This window comes from Pristiophorus japonicus, chromosome 9, assembly GCF_044704955.1.
Source record: "Pristiophorus japonicus isolate sPriJap1 chromosome 9, sPriJap1.hap1, whole genome shotgun sequence".
Classification (NCBI taxonomy): Eukaryota; Metazoa; Chordata; class Chondrichthyes; family Pristiophoridae; genus Pristiophorus; species Pristiophorus japonicus.
Window position 1 is genome coordinate 152,565,541 of NC_091985.1, and position 21,097 is coordinate 152,586,637.

The 21,097-nt window shown below is 39.3% G+C and overlaps 1 protein-coding gene across 8 annotated transcripts in view; it reads right to left on the reverse strand.

Moving 5' to 3' along the window:
• afdna (afadin, adherens junction formation factor a) overlaps nt 1-21,097 on the reverse strand; it is a 282,635-nt gene that overhangs the window by 120,649 nt on the left and 140,889 nt on the right. For all 8 annotated transcript variants that reach the window (XM_070889970.1, XM_070889971.1, XM_070889972.1 and 5 more), the window contains exons 9-12: nt 15,269-15,363; nt 11,247-11,506; nt 7,527-7,611; nt 1,859-1,974 (exon numbers count right to left, since the gene is read on the reverse strand). In XM_070889970.1, the coding sequence (XP_070746071.1) occupies nt 1,859-1,974; nt 7,527-7,611; nt 11,247-11,506; nt 15,269-15,363 (556 nt within the window). The remainder of the gene's footprint in view (nt 1-1,858; nt 1,975-7,526; nt 7,612-11,246; nt 11,507-15,268; nt 15,364-21,097) is intronic.

The window sequence follows — 21,097 nt, forward strand, 5'->3', positions numbered from 1 at the left end:
TTTCCTTCCCTAAGAGACATTAGAGAACCAGATGTGTTTTTATGACAATCCAGTAGTTTCATGGTCACCATTACTGATACTATTGCAGCAAGACTTTCTTACTCTTACACTCCAATTCCCTTATAATAAAGGCCAACATAACATTTGCCTTCCTATGTGTTTTCTAGACCGGCATGCTAACTTTGTGGTTTTTGTACTTGGACTTGAGCCAGAAGCCGATATTCCTAAAAAATGGAGGCTTTGGAAAGTGAAGCCATCTTCAAGAATGACGAGTCAATTGTGTTGCGCAGCTTTGAAATGGTTGAAACAGAATCGACGTTCCTCTAAATTGTGCTTGGTAGACAGGCAGTAGTTCAAAGCAAGATCACCAATAACTGGAAGAGCAATTACTGGTAAAATTCATAGCCCAGTGATGGCATAGGCCAGACAATTTCCAATACAACTTAAACATTTACCTTTAGAGAAAACAAGAAAACGCTTTTGCATTAAAACTACAACACTGTCCGGGTATGGCATACAGACTAGCATGAGATACAGCATTTTTTAAGCAATAGTTATTGCAGCAAATACCACTGAGTGATAGTTAACTTGGTAATTCCAATGGGACAAAGTTCCAAGCCATAAGGTTTTTCCACACTTTGCTACCGATATTTTGTCTAGACTTTTTATACCACTACATAATGTAGAGATGCATTTGCTCATGCATTTCTGACATAAATACTAAGATCTGACTCAAACACTCCTGTGCTCTTGCTTCAGGTGTTGTTGAAATACGAGATTATTCTCTTCAACAAGGCCTTCCTCCAAGTCACATGGAAATCATCACCATGATTCTGTCTCCAATTCTTGCTACTGAGACATTTACACACACCTGTAGCGTTTCTGTTTGTCCATATGGAGTGCACACTCTCTCCCTGTAGGGACATCCCCTTTACCAAAGCCTAGAGTGTCTAATGCAGGTTAGCAGAGGTAAGGGCTTCCCCCAAGTGTGCATAGATGTACTGCTAGAGTTCAATCAACTAAAACCAAGCAGCTTACTAGAACAGCTCTTTGGTGAAGCATCTTTCTTATCTACTTAGGAGACATTGTCGCATTAGGGCTATAGCCTACCTCTCTTCCTCACCACTACCCCCAACTATGAAGGACTCACCAGTTGGTCGTTGGACAACTGACAGTACCGATATTGTTTCAGAAATGTCACATACATTCTAAGTCTGTCCTTCATAATGCTATCCAACAAATGATCGAAGATACCGAATAGGACTTGACAGGATACAACTTTGCTGCATTCCTGTGTTGAAAGGTTCAATGAGATGCATATCGACTGTCATACAGATGTGGAGCTGGAGTACATATCCTGATTTAAAATCAAAGATTTGGCCATGTACTATATTTAACATGATGGTTGAATAAACCACTAGCTCAAAATGTTCTAACGTAAAGTATTATAGACAAAAGATAGCGCTGAGAAGATTCAACAATGATGCCTTTGCATTTGAGATTGGACTAATCCCCCACTGCATTTTCACTTAAGCATGCCACAAACAGAATCCAATTGGTTACATGTTCTTTGTCAAAAAGGAGACCACATCCAAATTAGTCAGTTAACACCAGTCAAAGTCAAAAGTAATTTTCTTCAGTGACAGATATATTTTAATAGAGTACATTAAGCACTTGCTATTTGGTGGATTTCCAAGTGCTCCAAATTTAGTGGAGTGGTGAGCAGAATCAATTTGCATAAACATAAACAACATCTTTGTAACCATGCAAGGCTGAATTTGCCCACTGGAAATTCTGCAAGATCTTAAAATGCATCTAATAAACAGAAATTCTAATGATTGTAAAGGTTGTGCCTTGCCTGATCTCCTGTTTGTAGTGGTCTTGTTGCTCCACTCTGATAATTGGCTTGACCACATTACGTTCACTTGAACTGGAACTTGAAGTAGTGAGCTCACTATCCAATCTATCGGAGGTCTAAGAAAAGTAAGACATTTGCAGTGTCAGTATTTGGAGAAAGAAATGCAGGTTAGCAGACCATCAGGGTTCACTACTCTATTGGCTGGATTTTTGAGGGGCTTGCGACCGGGTTTTCACTACGTTTTGACGCTCTGCCGTTCAGTACTTGTTAAAAATGTGTTCTTTCCGAACACACTCCAGTTCTGACGAAGGGTCACTGACCCGAAACACTAACTCTGCTTTCTCCCCACAAGTCCCGCTGAGATTTCCAGCATTTTCTGAATTTAATTAGTGTTGGGAGATTTATTTTTAATATGAATCACATTTTTTGGAAAACTTTATGTATTGTCTCTTTTCTCTCTCTTAATCCCATCTTTCTTTCCCAATCTTTATTTTGCTTTCTGTACATGATTTAAACCCAATTTATAATTTCTGGTTTGGACGCTGCGTGTCTGAGTGAGGATTCTTTAATCTGATTGGTTGAAGAGCCTCGCTGTTGCTTGACCTGCTCACACACGCCACAGATCCTCTGTAGAGGACGCTACGCTGGATCAGACGCCTGATGAGAGCAAAACACCGCTCAAAAGCCCGCACTCTGTGGGCAGCTGTCAGCGTAGTGAAAGGCAAACGCTGATCGCAAATTCCAGGCTATTATTGTCACCCCACAAAGGAACAACTATTTTAGAAATTTTCACTATTATATCCTACCACTTTGGTTAGGTGATTGTTCCCCTACTTTGTCCCCGAGGTCTCAATCTGAACCACACTCTTAGCTTAGAGACAGGAGATAGCAGCACTAAGACTTTGAATAAACGGTGCAATTATGCTTTTGACATCAGTGATCAAAGCACCTTCATTTGACATTAAAGCATTTACAATTGAGATTTTTCTAAATACAAGTAACACTGTCATTACTGGTTGTTGGAATATCCCCTTCATGTGACCATGGAAGAAAAGCACCACCTTGTTTCTTTCAGAGACCATATCCAATGTGGTTTACGCAATCGATCCGAGGAAAGATACTACAAAACTCTCTCTGCCTTCCTCCCATGTAAAACAAGAATCCATAGTGTCTAACCTTATATCCAACGCTATTAATACTAGGTACATTTCCAGAACACAACAGCTCAGCGTATTCCATAGCTTTTCTTTAACAGTGACAAACCAGCTTTCTTGTTAACAATGAGCGTCTATGCCACACAACCATACCCTGTGAAGGAAGGAAGAAAATTCTTGCCCAAGACACAAGCAAGGCAACTACAGTTGCAATCCACCAAGAATATGGATCTCAAGATCTCATTAGTTGGGTACTGGAAGCTTTCCGATTGATACTAAAAGCAGCTGGGAGATAGTGTTGAAAGCTGAATCAAGGTTAGCACCAAAAATTATTTGAGGCCAAGTACTTCCCAAGATCAGAAACTAACACGGGTAAGGAAGGTCACCTTAGCTACTCCCACAACCCCAGTCACAGGATCCAACTTTTCTTCAATGATTTCAGAGTTTTCACTTTCAGTATCCTCTCCAGAAGTCCACTCCATATGTTTGTCACTGTCAATAAGAGCTTTCTCACAACAGCCCTAAATGCACTTTTTAAAACTTGTGTCCCTCTGCCAAAATCTCAAGTTGCATTTGAAGAAATATTCTGAATCTAGCTTTCCTAAATAATTTATTATATTGCATGCTTCCATAAAGGTAATTTCCTAATCAAGGCTAAAAAGCCAAAATTTCTCTAATGTCTCCTCAGAACACTCTACTCTGATTCTAGGGATTAACTTGGTGGCACTTTAAGGTCTCTGCCTTGGCGCAGAGGTAGCAGTCGTGCCTTGGAGTCAAATGGTTGCGAGTTCAAGCCCCACTCCTTGAGTACATAATTTAAGCTGGCACTTCAGTGCAGTACTGAGGGAGTGCTGCACTGTTGAATGCATTACCCTTTGGACATTCAGGGGCAACCACAGGGGAGTTCTATTAGAAAATAAGGATTAGGAAAAAAAATGGCACTAAAGATTGACAAATCCCCAAGACCTGATGGTTTCCACCCCAGGGTTTTTAAAGGAATTAGAAGCGGAAATTGCAGATACTTCACAATCTTCCAACAGTCTCTTGATTCAGGAATTGTCCCTTTAGATTGGAAAATTGTAAATGTAGCTCCACTATTTAAGAAAAGTGAGAGAAACCAGAATATTAAGACATGTTAGTTTAACATCTGCTGAGAGGAAATTATTGGAATCTATAATTAAGGACAGAGTGACCGAGCACTTGAGAAATTAGAGTTGATTAGAGAGAGTCAACATGGATTTGTTCCGTCAAAAGGTCATCGTCCTGAAACATCATCTCTGTTCTCTCCTCCATAGATACTGCCTGACCTGCTGAGTATTTCCAGCATTATCTGTTTTTATTTCAGAGTTCCAGCATCCACAGTATTTTACTTTTGGATTTGTAACGGGTAGGTCATGTCTAATGAACCTAATTGGATTTTTTGAGGAAATAACTAAAATAGTTGACAGGGGAATGTATAGAGAGAGTTTATGTGGGATTCCAGAAAACATTCGGTAAGGTTCCACATAATAGAATAATGGAATGTTACCCTTTATAATTAGAGGACTAGAATATAATGGGGAGGAAGTTTTGTTACAACTATACAAAGGCCTGTTTAGACCACATCTGGAGTACTATGTAAAGTTCTGGGCACTGCACTGGCTTTGAGCTGTGCAGCGCAGATTCACCAGAATATCAGGATTCTAAGAGTTAGATTATGAGGAAATTTTACATAAACTAGGCTTGTATTCCCTGGAATATAGAAGGTTAAGAGGTGATCTGATTGAAGTTTTAAGATTTTGAAAGGAATTGATAGGGTAGATAGAAATAAACTTTTTCCGCTGATGTGAGAGTCCAGGGCAAGGAGACATAACCTTAAAATCAGAGCTAAGCCATTCAGGATAGAAATTCGGAAACACTTCTTCACGCAAAGGGTGGTCAAGTGTGGAATTCTCCCACAAGAAGTAGATGCTAGATAAGATTTTTGCTAGACAAGGGTTTAAAAGGAAATGGAGCCAAGGCAGGTGGATAGAGTTAAGATACAGATCAGCCATTATCTAACTTAATGGTGGAACAGGCTCGAGAAGCCGAATGGCCTACTCCTGTTCTTATGTTCTCCCAGTGTCCTGGTCAATAATTATCCCTCAACTAACATCACTAAAAAGAAATTATCTGGTCATTTATCTAATGATGTTGTGGGCTATTGCTGTGGGGAAATTAGCTGCTGCATTTCCCTGTATTACAATAATGACTCCACTTCAAAAGTATCTCATTGGCTGTCAAATGCATCGAGATGTTTGCGGTCATGAAAGGCACTATATAAAAGCAAGTTAATTCATTCAGTTGTGCATTCAGGTCCTGATTGCTTCCTTGCAACTAAGTAACCTGATATGGACAAATTTCTCAAGGCATGATCTGACCAAAGCACAATACATTTAAGAGTTCTTCTGACTTCTACTTTATTGTTTTGGCTACAATCAGCATTCTATTTTCTTTGCTAATTGGTGTTCCATAGTTGTCGGACATGCTGAGCATCAAATCCACTAAAATCTCCAGATCTGTCAACTTCACCCTCAGTCACATCCTGTACTAGCTGAACAGATTTATATCATGCCATTAATGTAATAAAATGTCCGAAGGCGCTTCACAGGAATGTTATCATAAAAAGAACTTGACACCAAGCCATACATGATGATGTTAGGGCAGATGACCAAATGCTTGGTTGAAGAGGTAGGTTTTAAGGAGCATCTTAAAAGGAGGAAAGAGAAGTAGAGAGGCAGAGATTTAGGGAGGGAATTCTAAAGTTAGAATCTAGGCAGCTGAAGACACGACCGCCAATGATGGAACATTTAAAATCGGGGAAGTTCAAAAGGCCAGAATAGGTGGAGCGCGGAGGTCTAGGGGGATTATAATGCTGGAAGTGGTTAGAGATAAGGAGGGGCAAGGCCATGGAGGGATTTGAAAACAAGGTGAGAATTTTAAAAATCGAGGCATTGCTCAACTGAGAGCCAATGTAGGTCAGCAAACTTAGGGGGAGATGGATGAGCAGGACTTGGTGCGAGTTTGCACTCGGGTGGCAGAGTTTTGGATGACCTTAAATTTATGAAGGGTAGAACTAGGGAGGCTGGCCAGGGGTACATTGGAAGTCAAGTCTAGAGGCAATAAAGGCATGGATGAAGGTTTCAGCAGCAGATAAGTTGAGGTAAGGGCAGAGACAGGTGATATTATGAAGGTAGAAATGATAGAACAGATATCAGAATAGAATCACAGAACTGTTACAGCACAGGAGACCATTCGGCCCATTGAGCCCGTGCCAGCTCTCTAAGAGCACTTCACAGCTAGTCCCACTCTCCTGCCCTTTCCCCGTAAGCCCTGCAATTTTTTTTCCTTCAGGGACTTATCCAATTCCCTTTTGAAAGCCATGATTGAATCTGCCTCCACCCCCTTTCAGGCAGTGCATTCCAGATCATAACCACTCACTGTGGAAAAAAGGTTTTCCTCATGTCACCTTTGCTTCTGTTGCCAATCACCTTAACTCTGTGTCCTCGGGTTCTTGACCTATTCGCCATTCCAAATTCACTGCATTTGGTGTCATATGTGATCACGAATTGAACTTACGATCTCAGAAAACTTGAATTCCATGGATAAAAGACAGTGGCAGTATGGATATCTGATGTAAAACAAATTGCAGGGCTACAGGGAATGGGTGGAGGAGTGGGACTAGCTGAAGTGCTCTTGCAGAGAGCCGGCACATGCTCGACGGGCTGAATGGCCTCCTTCTGTATTGTAACCATTTTATGATGCTATGACAGAATTGAACCCACATAATATTGTGTCCAACATTTATCAGCTTTAACCTTCCACTTTAAGAGGCTGTAGGTAATGGAGTTCATGTTTTAACGCATCTAAAATTATTCTTCATTCTGAACACAACTGCAGATAAAAATGGCTTATGGCTCAACTGAAACCAGGTGGACTTTTTCCAAGAAGTTTCCCATTTTGAATACTTCCTGAACAAATGTCAATGCACAGTCACTTTATTCTTTTTTGCCATTCCGAGTCTTCCACTTTTGACACCCATCTCAAAGTATTTTTGCATCTTCCCATTATTATTTGATTGTGTTGTTTGGTCTTGCAGTCCAGCTAACTGCCTCAGTTGCTACTTTACTCCTAAGCCATCCCCTAGTTCTTCAACAGCAATCGATGTTTGCTACCTCTCAATGCCTGCTTCTTCATGGAAAGGGTGAACAAAAAAAAAAGGTAAAGAAAAGGAGAAACCAGCACAGAAAAACAGATTAAAACAAGAACATAAACAATCTATGTAGACTATCCAATCCAAAAAAAATCTTCAAATAAAACCTCATCTCTGCAAGCTAGCTTGGAGCCCAGCTTCGAATATATAGAAGTATCATCACTTACAGAACATTTTCATGAACAAATTATTATTTTGTTCATTATTCACTTTCACACAACAGTACAATTCAATTGCACTTGATTACCTACAATAACTAAAAAAATAAAAAAGTTAAAAATACCTTGCTTGTAGGCAACGCTGCTATACCACTGTGAATGTCTCCATCAAGATCAAACGTAGTTTCTTGGACACTTCGAGACCCTTGCCTGTTGATCACAATTGAGAATGTTTTATATGTCCTTCAAATGTAACACTATTGCAACATTTTTCCAAATACACTACACTAAAATTTATTCTAAATAAATCACAACTACAAGAGTGAGAAATAATAAACTGCAGAACTAAATAGGTGTTTACAAAATGTTTCCCATTTCTTAAATCTCTTGAGACTTGCTTTATTATTCAATAGTTTACTAACATTAAACAAAATCAAAAAGATGGAGGATGAGGAGTGGGAGGAGATTGGTATGGAACATAAATGTCGACATTGGCCAGTTGGGCCAAATGGCCCGTTTGTGCTGTAAATTCTGTGCAACATATAGCACGTTGCATAAAGTCCTAAAGGCAAATCATGTTTAACTAACTTGATCGGGTTTTTTGATGATGTAACAGTGGGTTGATGAGGGTAATGCAGTTGACGTAGTGTATATAGATTTCCAAAAGGCATTCAACAAAGTGCCACGTAATAGGCTTGCCAGCAAAATTGAAGCCCATGGAATAGGAGGGACAGTGACAGCCTAGATACGAAATTGGCTAAGTGATAGGAAACAGAGGAGTGGTGAACAGTTTTTTTTCCCAGACTGGAGGAAGAAAGTGGTATTCCCCAGGGGTCGGTTGTAGGACCACTGCTTTTCATGATATATATTAATGACTTGGACGTGGGTGTACAGGGCACAATTTCAAAATTTACAGAAGACACAAAACCTGCAAGTATAGTGACCAGTGAGAAATAGAATGATTGTCTTCCTGAAGACAGAGAAGCTGGTGGAATGTGCAAACACGTGGCAGATGAAGTTTAATGCAGAAAAGTGATACATTGTGGCAGAAAGAATGAGGGGGCATATAAACTAAATGGTACAATCCTAAAGGGGGTGCACAAACAGAGAGACCTGGAGCTATATGTGCATAAACCGTTGAAGGTGGCAAGGCAGATTGAGAAAGCAGTTAAAAAGGCTTATGGGATCCTGGGCTTCTTAAATAGAGGTATAGAGTACAAAAGTGTGGAAATTATGAAGAACCTGTATAAAACACTGGTTCGTCTCCAACTGGAGTACTGTGACCAATTCTGAACACCACACTTTAGGAAGGATGTGAAGGCCTTAGAGAGGGTGAAGAAAAGATTAATGAGAATGATTCCAAGAATAAGGGACTTCAGTTACGTTGATAGACTGGAGAAGCTGGGATTGTTCTCCTTGGAGCAGAGAAAATTGAGGAGAGATTTAATAGAGGTGTTCAAAAGCATGAGTGGTCTGGACAGGGTAGATAAGAGAAGGGTCGAGAACCAGAGGACACAGATTTAAGGTGATTGGCAAAAGAACCAGAAACGATAAGAAAAAACTTATTTTTTTTTTTTAAACTCAGCGAATGGTTAAGATCTGGAATGCACTGCCTATAAGGGTGATGGTGGCAGACTCAATTTTATCTTTCAAAAGGGAGTTGGATAAGTATTTGAAGGAAAATATTTTGCAGGGCTACATGGAAAGGGAAGGGAAGTGGGACGAGATGAGAGTTGGCATGGGCTCGACAGGCCGAATGGCCTTCTTCCACACTGTAACCATTCTATGATTCTAAGTTTTTAGGTATTGCTGTGCTCTTTCTAGCTATTTGTAATAACCTCTACATGATCTACAAACATCATCTCAGTATTATAGTGCATTCTAATGTTTAGATGCGAGAACCATGCATACAAGTGTAGAAAACAAAGCAGCAGTCCAGACATCAAGTGCACCAGTTGCAATGGGAAGATACAGTTTATGTTATCTGTCCTTAAAAGCAGTTTTTTTCCACCAATTTCCACGATAAATTCCCAGATTTTTTCAGGTTGGTGGTCAGGGCGAGAGGTCCTCGACTTGCTCCCAATTTTTGCAACTAAAAAGCCCCAAATTCTTTTTGTAATTCATTTGCCATTTGAGCTGAAAATCTGGTCTGGGCTGCATGTGTATCTCATTTGTTGCGTCACCATGTACGACACATGGTACAGCAATTAGTGAGAAAGAGCTGAACTGATCTGCCCAATTAAAAAAAATTCTAATTTTCAAAATAAAGACCCAACTAGGAAAGAGTAGTGTCCATGCAGATGAGTCTCCAGGGAAACAGAATGGGGATGGGGTGGAAGTGCTTTGTTTATGGTGTTCATGACAGGGGATCACAATTGGGGGTGGACAAGAGGAGGATAGGGAACTGGGACACCAATGTTCGGTTCAGGTCTTCAAGAGCCATGTCCATTGGATGGTTGCAACATGACTTATTTTGAGTTTAGGTTGTTATCGGCTGCAGAATACATTGATTGATTAGTGTTACTGTAGATAATGAGTGCCAGCAATACTGGAGGGAAGTTATGATGTAGGACATTTGTAACTACAGGCTTCAGAACCAAACATTTGGGGCTGCTTCAAGTAGAAAAGCCACTGGTGCTGAGTAAGTGAAAAGATTTGAAGCAGGTCTAGTTCAAGTGACTCACATTAAAAAACTAATGTCTCTCCTGCTAGAGGCAACGGAATGAGCAGAGGACAATAAACATCAGATGATGCCACGTGGTGAAAGTGCATTAACAGGTTCATGCGAGTCAGGTCCTATAACAGAAAATCCAAGCGTGCACATGCACTGCCACAAAACCTGACTAAATGTTGCCTGTGGTATTCAATATATAGAATGAGCTTCCTCATGCATGTTTTAAGCAATGCCAGTGGTCAGGAATTCTAATCTTGAAATAAAAAATGTTCATGGGGTCATGGTGGACATCAATTCAACACCAAATTCAAAATTCAAAGAAATAAAAAAAAACTAGCTTTAAGTTCAAGTCATTGCCTCCATGGGGCATTTATTGTCTGGCACCCAAATGGATTGGAATCTAAATATTATTGTGTGTTAGGAACGTGCATTCAATGCAAGAGAAAAATTGCCATTGCTGCTTTATGGTTTTATTCAAAGACATCAATGACCACTTTCAGATCCAACTCTCTTTTCAGAGAAGATAACTTGGGTTTAAAGGTACTTCACTAGGTTGGTTTTAAAGGAGATTTTTTCCAAACAGTTTCAGGTCAACATCTTTTGAGGAAGGCCCAGCTTGCCACTGGAACTGTGGCAAGGGATGAATTTGATGGGGCTACCTGTAGGACAAGCAGACCACTTTCCTCAATAACCAGTAGACTCAGTCAGGCCAGGCAGCCTTTTCACATGCTCTTTTCATGCTTCAGAGATGCCGGATAAACACTTCAAATTTCAGTTGAGGAATGAGAAGCCTGGATGGCATTTTGAATACTGTTTGCAGCCAGAAGACATGATCTACCAGAAGAAAATATCTCCTTTAATTTAAAAACTTGAAAACTGAGAGAAGCTTAAAGAAAGGCAACAGACTACCTTTTAGTTATGAAATGGAGCAAAATATTCAACATTCAGAAAGAACATGCCTTTTATATGGTACAAAGAAAATGTCAGGTCACAGGTGTTCAATACTTCTTACAAGACCTGCCATTCTATTTGCATCCTGTGATTTTCTTAATGGCATTTAGAGGATATGAAATGTTAACATAGCATCACCAAAACCTTTTTAGTAAATACTCCCAACTATAACCAGCCTACAAAGCACAACTCACACATTCTAAACATAAAAATAACTTACCCAGATTTAATTCTCTGGCCCTTGACCATAGGTCCTGCATCCATGGGTCTCTTGGCCATATGGTTCTGACTAGGATCCACAAACTTGAACACATGTGATGATCCAAACTGAATGTTCATGCCACTTTGCAACATGATGGTCTCAGTAATGTGCTGGCCATCAACATACGTTTCAGCATCAAAGCTGCGAGGGGTAACAGTTACTATACCATCCATGTTAGTGAGATCGCAATGATGAGGTTGAATTCCTGGACCAAAAAGCTACAAAATCAAGTAAAGCTTATAAGTAAACTAAGAATTCCTTTTAAAATTGTTCTCTATCACAAAAAACATTAAAGCACGGGCTCCAAATCCACTTGTTTCTTAAAAATAACATGGTAAAGTCGGTTAAATTTTTTGACAATTTTCCAATAGGAAATTGTTATTCAGTTCTGAAATGCATTTTCATTCATAAATGGTGCAAATTATATACAGCACACAATTTTGATATAGTTACCAGTTATAGAAATGCATGAGTATTGGAAGAAAGGCTAAAGTATCCAGTTATAAATAAGTTCATTTTTTTTTAATGCAATACATATATATGGCGTAAAACTAACATTTTTTCTGTTCTGATTTTAGTTCCTCTCGTGTTCTCTAGTTTACACGCTAATAAAAGCAATGTGAAAAGAAATCCAATCATGGAAGTGACAAATTTTGTTGACAAGTATAGCTCCATTTTAAGAGCTTTTCTGGACTCCTTCACACATCCTTTTGAAGTAGCATTAAACCTGCCAAGACCACGCACTAAGTAGGTGATGCACCGAAGTTGACTCTCTTGCTTAAATGCAGTATTAGTGCTCATTAGGTGTTGTTCCATTGAGAAATTCAAGGGCCGTCTGAGGAACACGTCTCTGAAGTGACCCAATGTGATCAAGAAAACATTAACTGGGGCAGGTACCACATTCTTACTTCCAAAGCGAAAAACAGCTTCTCACTACCAAACCAGAATTGCAATACTGTATTTCAAAACCACTCATCTTGTCTGCAAAGTGTATTGTATGCTTTACTTATATAGCCCATTCAGTCTACATGTATTGTTCTACAGTAGTAACTGCTGGCATTATTGAGGTTCTTGCTCACTTTTCACCTGCTGTTGCTTACATGCAACGTATATAGTACACTTCTTGCTTCTCTGCCTCCCCATTTCAAAGGAAATGTTATAGTTTGAACAGGAAGAACCAGTCATATGAAATATGCCTTTTAAATGGTACAAGAGGAAGTTACAGTATTGATGACAGAGTGCCACATCAGTTGACAAATGCTTTAAATGGCAACCTTTTGTATTCTAGTGGTAAGCAAGGCATGTGAAGGAGGAAACTATGTTGTAGGCTGTGCGCTTTGTAGTGTGTTATGGGTTTTTTTTTGTTTTAAAAAAAAAAAGAGTAGATGTTTTACTTTTAATCTGCACCATGCAATACCACTGAATTCCTGGTGCAGACTCTGGAAGCTGGAGATGGCAAAGTTAACATGCAGTTAACTTGTCTATCACAAAATTTCTCCAAAATGTAAATCCTAAAGTCCATGAACTTTGTGCATTTTGCCTATTCTAGAATTTAAAAGAAAACAAATGTACAGATCAAAGACTATGGAACTCAATCTGTCTGGTCACAAACATTAATACCTCTCAAATCGCCCACTGCCTCAAATCTTTAAGTTCACCTTTAATTTTTTCCATGATATGTCTCCATTGCCTCACAAGGCAGTGGATCCCAAACATTCATGATCATTTATGTTAAGCAGTTAAACCAACAGTTTTTGCACCTTTCCTCTTCTCAACTTGAACCCATTTCCTCTCATTCAACAGATTGTGGCAAACTTAAATTAAACACCAATGATGTGTTCATTTGCTTCCTTAAATTTTTGACAACAATGGAGTCTTCGAATTTGTCCCACTTTTACAATCTGTAAAATAGATGAATTTGTTTTATATGTTTGTTCAACTGCAGTGTGGTCAACAATATGGCACTCTACTCCCATAAAAGAACAAAGTGGGGACCACAAAGAACTGATATCAGTATTCAACATTCAAAACCTTTTTGGGACACGCAACAGCACTAGTTCAGGTTGGAAGAAAATACATCCTCGAGAACAACCTGAATTTTACATTGACTTGGGAACTACATGCTGGTATTGTACAACTGAAGTGCATGTGGTGTTGAGAGATATCTTCCCAAAGCTGGAAACATAGAAAATAGGTGCAGCAGCAGGTCATTCAGCCCCTTGAGCCTGCACCACCATTCAATATGATCATGGCTGATCATGCAACTTCAGTACCCCATTCCAGTTTTCTCTCCATACCCTTTGATCCCTTTAGCCATAAGGGCCACATCTAACTCCCTTTTGAATATATCTAACGAACTGGCCTCAACAACTTTTTGTGGTAGAGAATTCCACAGGTTCACAATTCTCTGAGTGAAGAAGTTTCTCCTCATCTCGGTCCTAAATGGCTTAGCCCTTATCCTTAGACTGTGACCCCTGGTTCTCGACTTCCCCAACATCGGGAACATTCTTCCTGCATCTGACCTGTCCAATCCCATCAGAATTTTATATGTTTCGATGAGATCCCCTCTCATTCTTCTAAATTCCAGTGAATATAAGCCTAGTCGATCCAGTCTTTCTTCATGTCAGTCCTGCCATCCCGGGAATCAGTCTGGTGAACCTTCGCTGCACTCCCTCAATAGCAAGGATGTCCTTCCTCAGATTAGGAGACCAAAACTGTGCACAATATTCAAGGTGAGGTCTCACCAATGCCCTGTACAAATGCAGTAAGACCTCCCTGCTCCTATACTCAATTCCTCTCGCTATGAAGGCCAACATGCCATTTGCCTTCTTCACCACCTGCTGTACCTGCATGCCAACTTTCAATGACTGATGTACCATGACACCCAGGTCTCATTGCACCTCCCCTTTTCCTAATCTGTTACCATTCAGATAATATTCTGCCTTCCTGTTTTTGCCACCAAAGTGGATAACCACACATTTATCTACATTATACTGCATCTGCCATACATTTGCTCACTCACCTAACCTGTCCATGTTAGCATCCTCCTCACAGCTCACATTGCCACCCAGCTTAGTGTTATTAAGCTGGGTGGCAATGTGAGCTGAGATATTACATTCAATTCTTTCGTCTAAATCATTGATGTATATTGTAAATAGCTGGGGTCCCAGCACTGAACCTTGCGGTATCCCTCTAGTCACTATCTGCCATTCTGAAAAGGACTCGTTTATTCCTACTTTTTGCTTCCTATCTGCAACCAGTTCTCTATCCACGTCAATACATTACCCCCAATACCATGTGCTTTAATTTTGCACACCAATCTCTTGTCAAAAGCCTTTTGAAAGTCCAAATACACTACATCCACTGGTTCTCCCTTGTCCACTCTACTAGTTACATCCTCAAAAAATTCTAGAAGATTTGTCAAGCATAATTTCCCTTTCATAAATCCATGCCGACTTGGACCAATCCAAATGCGCTATTACATCTTTAATAATTGATTCCAACATTTTGATTCCACTACTGATGTCAGGCTAACCAGTCTATAATTCCCTGTTTTCTCTCCCTCCTTTTTGAAAAAAGTGGGGTTACATTAGCTACCCTCCAAACCATAGGAACTGATCCAGAGTCTATAGAATGTTGGAAAATGACCACCAATGCATCCACTATTTCTAGGGCCACTTCCTTAAATACTCTGGGATGCAGACTATCAAACCCTGGGGATTTATCGGCCTTCAATCCCATCAATTTCCCTAACACACAATTTCCTGACTAATAAGGATTTCCTTCAGTTCCTCCTTCTCGCTAGACCTTCGCTCCCCTAGTATTTCCGGAAGGTTATTTGTGTCTTCCATAATGGAGAATTAGATCAATGCAAGTAGGCATGTGGTTGCAAATTTAGCTCATTTAAAAAAAAATAGAAAAGGCTATTCACAGGTTTTTCTTTAGCCACTTTTGATTAGGTTACACAAACTCATTCTTACCTGTATGGAGCTCTCATCTGACTTGTCAGTGCCAACATCAGTTACATTCAGTTGTAAACGGTAGAGCTTTGGTTTATCTCTGGAGTCTGAACCATCTGCAACATTTTTAAATATACACTTTAGCCTGTGTGTACTTGATTTATTTCTTTATCACATTAATTTTATATCTGTTAAACATTTACATTTGTTGTCAATTTGGCACATGAACCGAACAAAAAAGCTACAGAAAGTATAATCTGTGGGAAGTTAGTTACTGGAATCAGGTGTGGAATTTCAACAGCTTTAAACTCTTCCTTTTAGTTTCCTGTGGATCAGCAAGGCAGTGCAATTGGATTAGGCTAGGATAAACATTTGATGCAAAATTCCTGTGTGGATTTAAACTGGAAAGGCAGTATGACCAAACACAAATGACAAGGGGAACCGTTCATTCCAATATTAACAGGATCTTGTTCCTTGGTCACCCATGGCTCAAACTAAGTGCAATTACATAGATTTTAAAGCAATACTCACCTGGTTTAGTACTTCCATTTACAAAAATAAAGTTTGGTAATAACTTATTCTATACAGCAAATGTACTGTAAGTGAGATGCTTTTCAGTTACAGAACTGCACAAGTTTTAAACCTATTTGTTCCTACTAAATCATAACCTGAAGCTAAAGAAGTTCACATTTGACCCACTACAGCCAGATTTAGCCCACTACAAGGAGGTTTTGTACATTATATCAGCAACTTTAGTGCTCAACACAACTTTGATCAATGATTAGGTAACACTTCTTTCACTCTGGTTTTTCTTTTCACTTAGTCTCTTTCATATAAAATGTTGAATTGTATGAAATACACATTAAAAAAAGCCACTTAAAAGGGAAAACGTTAATTTCTCTAATCTCCATGAAAGCAGCATTTTTAATGCCTTTTAATTTTCAGTATTGGCAGAGCACACACTAATTTTCTTTAAAATAAATCGGTGCTCTCTACACAAGGTATGTTTAGCCTAGTCAACAAAAATAGGAGAATCCATGCACTTATTAATGTACCTGCACTGAATATCTATGGACAATTGCGTTACACAAGATATTTTCCACCTACTGTACATGCACAATATTGCTCTTCAGCGCACCTATTCAAGCCTAGTGTGGATGAAGCATTTTAAACTTTGCACTAAAACCACAAAGGACCATCTTGCCTCCCAATCCATCTTGAGTGGTCAACTAGAATAGGCCACTGTCCCAAATACATGGTCAGAAAATCTGAATAGATCAAATCGAATTATAGGATATACGGCACCGAAACAGGCCATTCGACCAAACCAGTTCATGCTGGCATTTATGCTCCACTTGAGCCTCCTCCTGTCTTTCCTCATCCAATTCTATCAGCATAACCCTTTATTCCTTTCTCTCTCATGCTTGCCCAGCCTCCCCTTAAATGCATTTATACTATTCGCTTCAACCACTCCCTGTGGTAGCGAGGTCCACATTCTCACCACTCTTTGGGTAAAGAAGTTTCTTCTGAATGTCCTATTGGATTTCTTGATGACTATCTTTTATTGATGGCCTCTAGTTATGCTCTTCCCCCACAAGTGGAAACATTATCTCCGTATCCACTCTATTAAAACCTTTTATAATTTTAAAAGACCTCCATTAAGTCACCCCTCAGCCTTATATTTTTCAAGAGGAGACCCAGCCTGTTCACCCTTTCCTGATGTGTATACCCTCACATTTCTGGTATCATCCTGGTAAATCTTCTCTGCACTCTCTCCAATGCCTTTATATCCTTTTTGATATGGTGACCAGAATTGCACGCAGTACTCGAAGTGTGGTCTAACCAAGGTTCGATACAGGTTTAGCATAACTTCCCTACTTTTCAATTCCATCCATCTAGAAATAAACCCTAGTGCTTGGTTTGCTATTTTTATGGCTTTGCTAAACTGTGGCGCAACTTTTAGTGATTGGTGTATTTGTAGTCCAAGATCCCTTTGTTCCTCTACCCCACCGAGACTAGCACCCTCCAAGTAATAAATGACCTCCCTATTCTGCCTACCAAAATGTAACACCTCACAATTATCGGTGTTGAATGCCAACTGTTTGCCCATTCTGCAAGTTTATTAATGTCCTCCTGTAATTTGTTGCAGTCCTCCTCAGTATTGACTATTTGGTGTCAGTCCACAAATTTAGAAATTGTGTTTTTGATTCAAAAATCTAAATTGTTAATATAAAACTAATAAATTATAAACTAAGCTTGTGCAAAACATCCCTGCATGCTCCCACCAATGAATGGATGCATAAGGAAGTAAATATTGTTTTATGTACTGGGAAAATGATTTGCATGCGCACTTACATTTTTAAACAATTCTTAATTACTACCCATATGTAAAAAGTGACGGAGTAAATCAAATTACAAGGACACTAAAAAGGTACACCGGGCTATCTATAAAAAATATTAGTCCACAATCTAATACTGTATTCTAGGAATTTTGCCAGATCACAAAAGGAGCTTATGCTAAAAACAATGCACACTTGGACCCAACACACTTCCAAGTTCAGTAATTTGCAGGTTTTCCTTCTACAGTAGTAATGTGGTATTCATATCCCAATTAGGATTTGGGTCACTATTTTTATCTAGAGAATGCTATATAAATGTTGACAGTTACTCCATTTACTAAAGTCACCAGTCCATTAGATATATTTCAAGGTTTAGGAATGTGGCGATTATCTTCACTTGTAGAATTACTGCACTCAAAGATAAGATCTGCCTTTCAGATCTACTTCACATACACTGTACTATCCAAGTTAAGTAGCACATTTTCAGAAAGCAGAGACTCCTGCCAGGCTCCAAGTAGAAAAGGGGTTGACACTTTATAATGAACTCTGAGGCATTATTACAGGACCATTAGTTTACAGCAACTGAATAAATCAAATTCCATTATAACACAGCATTCCGGACTTTCTTTTAAACTGGTGTTCTAAGGATTGTATTCTGAAATTCTATGTACGGGTACCTATAATTAGGGCCACTGATTGCTTCGTGACTAAATGAAATTTCATTTTTTTTTTTTATATACAGGTTTTTCTGGGAATTATACGAGTGTTCTGAGATTGCAATATGTGAGTCATTTTTTCCTAAGAAAACAACTAAGCAGCTTCAACTGCATACAATATTCTTAACAGTAAGTTATCCAAGCCAATTATTTTGATTCATTAGCACTCATTGTTCCACACAAAAAAAAAATCAAATTTTAATTTATAACATATTAGATTGCTATGCATGTCACACACCTATCACAATTCTGTGACAGTCACATAACAGCTGCATGCTTATACCACCAGATGGCGCTTCAGAACCCCATACTTATACCTGCAGCATCACCAATGCCCTTGGGAGAAATTTGCTTTGTTCTGACTTTCTGTGGTCAAAGCCAAAGGAAATCCAATAGTATTTGTTTGAACAATATTTAGAGGTGAATTCTAGTGGATATTCTGTTTTTATTTGACGACTAAACGCATGGAGGCCAGCAAGGTCACAGATACCAAAGAAACATTTCCAAGGACACAACATTGTATGACAATTTAAGATGAGGGGATTCATTTTAATGTTATGGGAATTATGGCGATTTGATTACCACGGCTTGCAAACTCGCTCATCAACTTCACACAGCAAAAGGGCCATATGCAACACGATTCATTACTTAAATTTGTATAGCGCTTTTCACATCCTTGGGAATTCCCAAAGCCCTGTACAGCCAGTGAATTACTTCTGAGGCGTGGTCACTGTTTATTTGTGTGGCTACTATAGTTTGAGGATAACTAAAGATAGCAAACTAACTTATAGGGTAAGGAAAGTACTTTTTGTTCAAGCTACTCCCCTTTTTCATATAGTGAAAAAATCTACCATTTAAGAATCTTGATAGATATCTTAAAATGTAAAGGATGCAGCCTAGTAGGGGACACACCCAACAGTGCACAATGATTATTTATGTGACTCAAAACATGAAAAGTGTGGGGGGGGTTTTATAATAAAGATTCTTGCCTGTAGATCTTTTGGTCTACAAAATTGAGTGCAGGGAAGAGAAATAGTAAGTACTTTGAACAAGAGTACTTCTTATAGGCTTTCCTTTTCCTTTTACAGTTTCACAGCTGTCCTTTTAAGATTCCAGACATCCAAGGTCTGACAATTCCATCTGTATTTACAGACAGTGCTTGACTGCAGCATATGCATGTCAGACCCATCAGGGAACTTCTGTGGTGGGGGTGGGGGCAAATGGAAAGCTGAAGAGAGACCATATGATACAATCATTTTTTTTTTTACTGAGTATGAAATATCAAATTTCGAGCAGTGGACACATTTTGTAACAGAACAAACCATCCTGGGGCTCACTGCAAGACAGTCTCGGAGGTAGAATGCTTGAATGAAGTGAAACAAAACAACTTTGATCTTTGAAAAATTTGCACAATATGTTCAACTGGTCAAGAGCAGAATGTCATCTCAGATAGTTTTTATTTAGGACAAGACTGCTGCCAACGAAGTTGAAGTAGCTGCGCATGCACAGTTTGTAGTTTTTTTCGCTTGTTTTTGCTAACTGAAAAGAAAATATTGTCGCCATTACAAAGAAAACATTTCCAGAGAGAAAGGAGGGGAGGGGTGGTGCAGAGATCGCTACTGTCGAACAGAACCACATCAGGAAAAGAAAATTTATGCCAGCAAAACACAGTAAACATCCATTTTTATGAATTTTCTTCTCCTTTTCTCTTGCGCACCGTACAAATAAATCTCTGCAACCCTCCCCCAGCGAAAATATCATACATTAATACTTAAACCAACCCCGCGCTATTATACATTAAACCAACCCAGAGCTCTATAGATTTCGGCATGCAATATGACTTATTATACATTCAACTTAAACCACCACAGATTTATGCGCAGAATGCTTTTCCGCAGTTTCCAGTCGTTGATAGCAGCAGTGACTCCGTTTTATAGAGGGAGTGCAACAAAGGTTCACCAGACTGATTCCGGGTATGGGGGAATTGTACTATGAAGAGAGGTTGAGCAGACTAGGCCTTTATTCAAGTTTAGAATAATGAGAGGAGATCCCATTGAAACATACAAATTCCTACAGGGTTTGATAGGGTAGAAGCAGGGAGGCTGTTTCCTCTGGCTGAGGAGTCTAGAACCAGGGATGATAGAATAGGGGGTCGGCCATTTCGGAGAGGAGAAACCTCTTCACTCAGAGGATGGTGAATCTTTGGAATTCTCTATCCAGAAGGCTGTGGAGTCAGAGTATATTCAAGACAAAGATCGATAGATTTTTGAAAATTAAGGGAATCAAGGGATTTGGGGATAGTGCAGAAAAGTGGAGTTGAGGTAGAAGATTAGCCATGATCTCATTGAATGGCAGAGGGTCCGAATGGCCTACTCCTGCACCTAGTTCTTAAGAGGGAAGTGGGTCTTGTGGGTTTGAAGGCAAAAACATAAGCACAAAATGAAACTCATTCCAAAGACCATGTATAATCCATCCCAATATGAACTCCATACATCCCCAATTCTGCTTATCTTGGTACTTGCCAAATCCAGAGATACACTTAGGTTATAGGAAGCTGAAAGAGACAGCATCTCATCATCATCATAGGTGGTCCCTCGAACTAAGATGGCTTGCTTCCACAAGAGTTCACAGATGTTTCAATGAAGGACCTGATGTTGCAGCAGGATAAATCCTCAACACTTGCTGGAGCTCAACATTGATTTTCACTAGGTATTACAAACTAACACTAGTTGTGACCGGCATCCATCCACATGCCTCCTACTTAAGCTTTAACTGCACTAATTTTCTCCACTTTA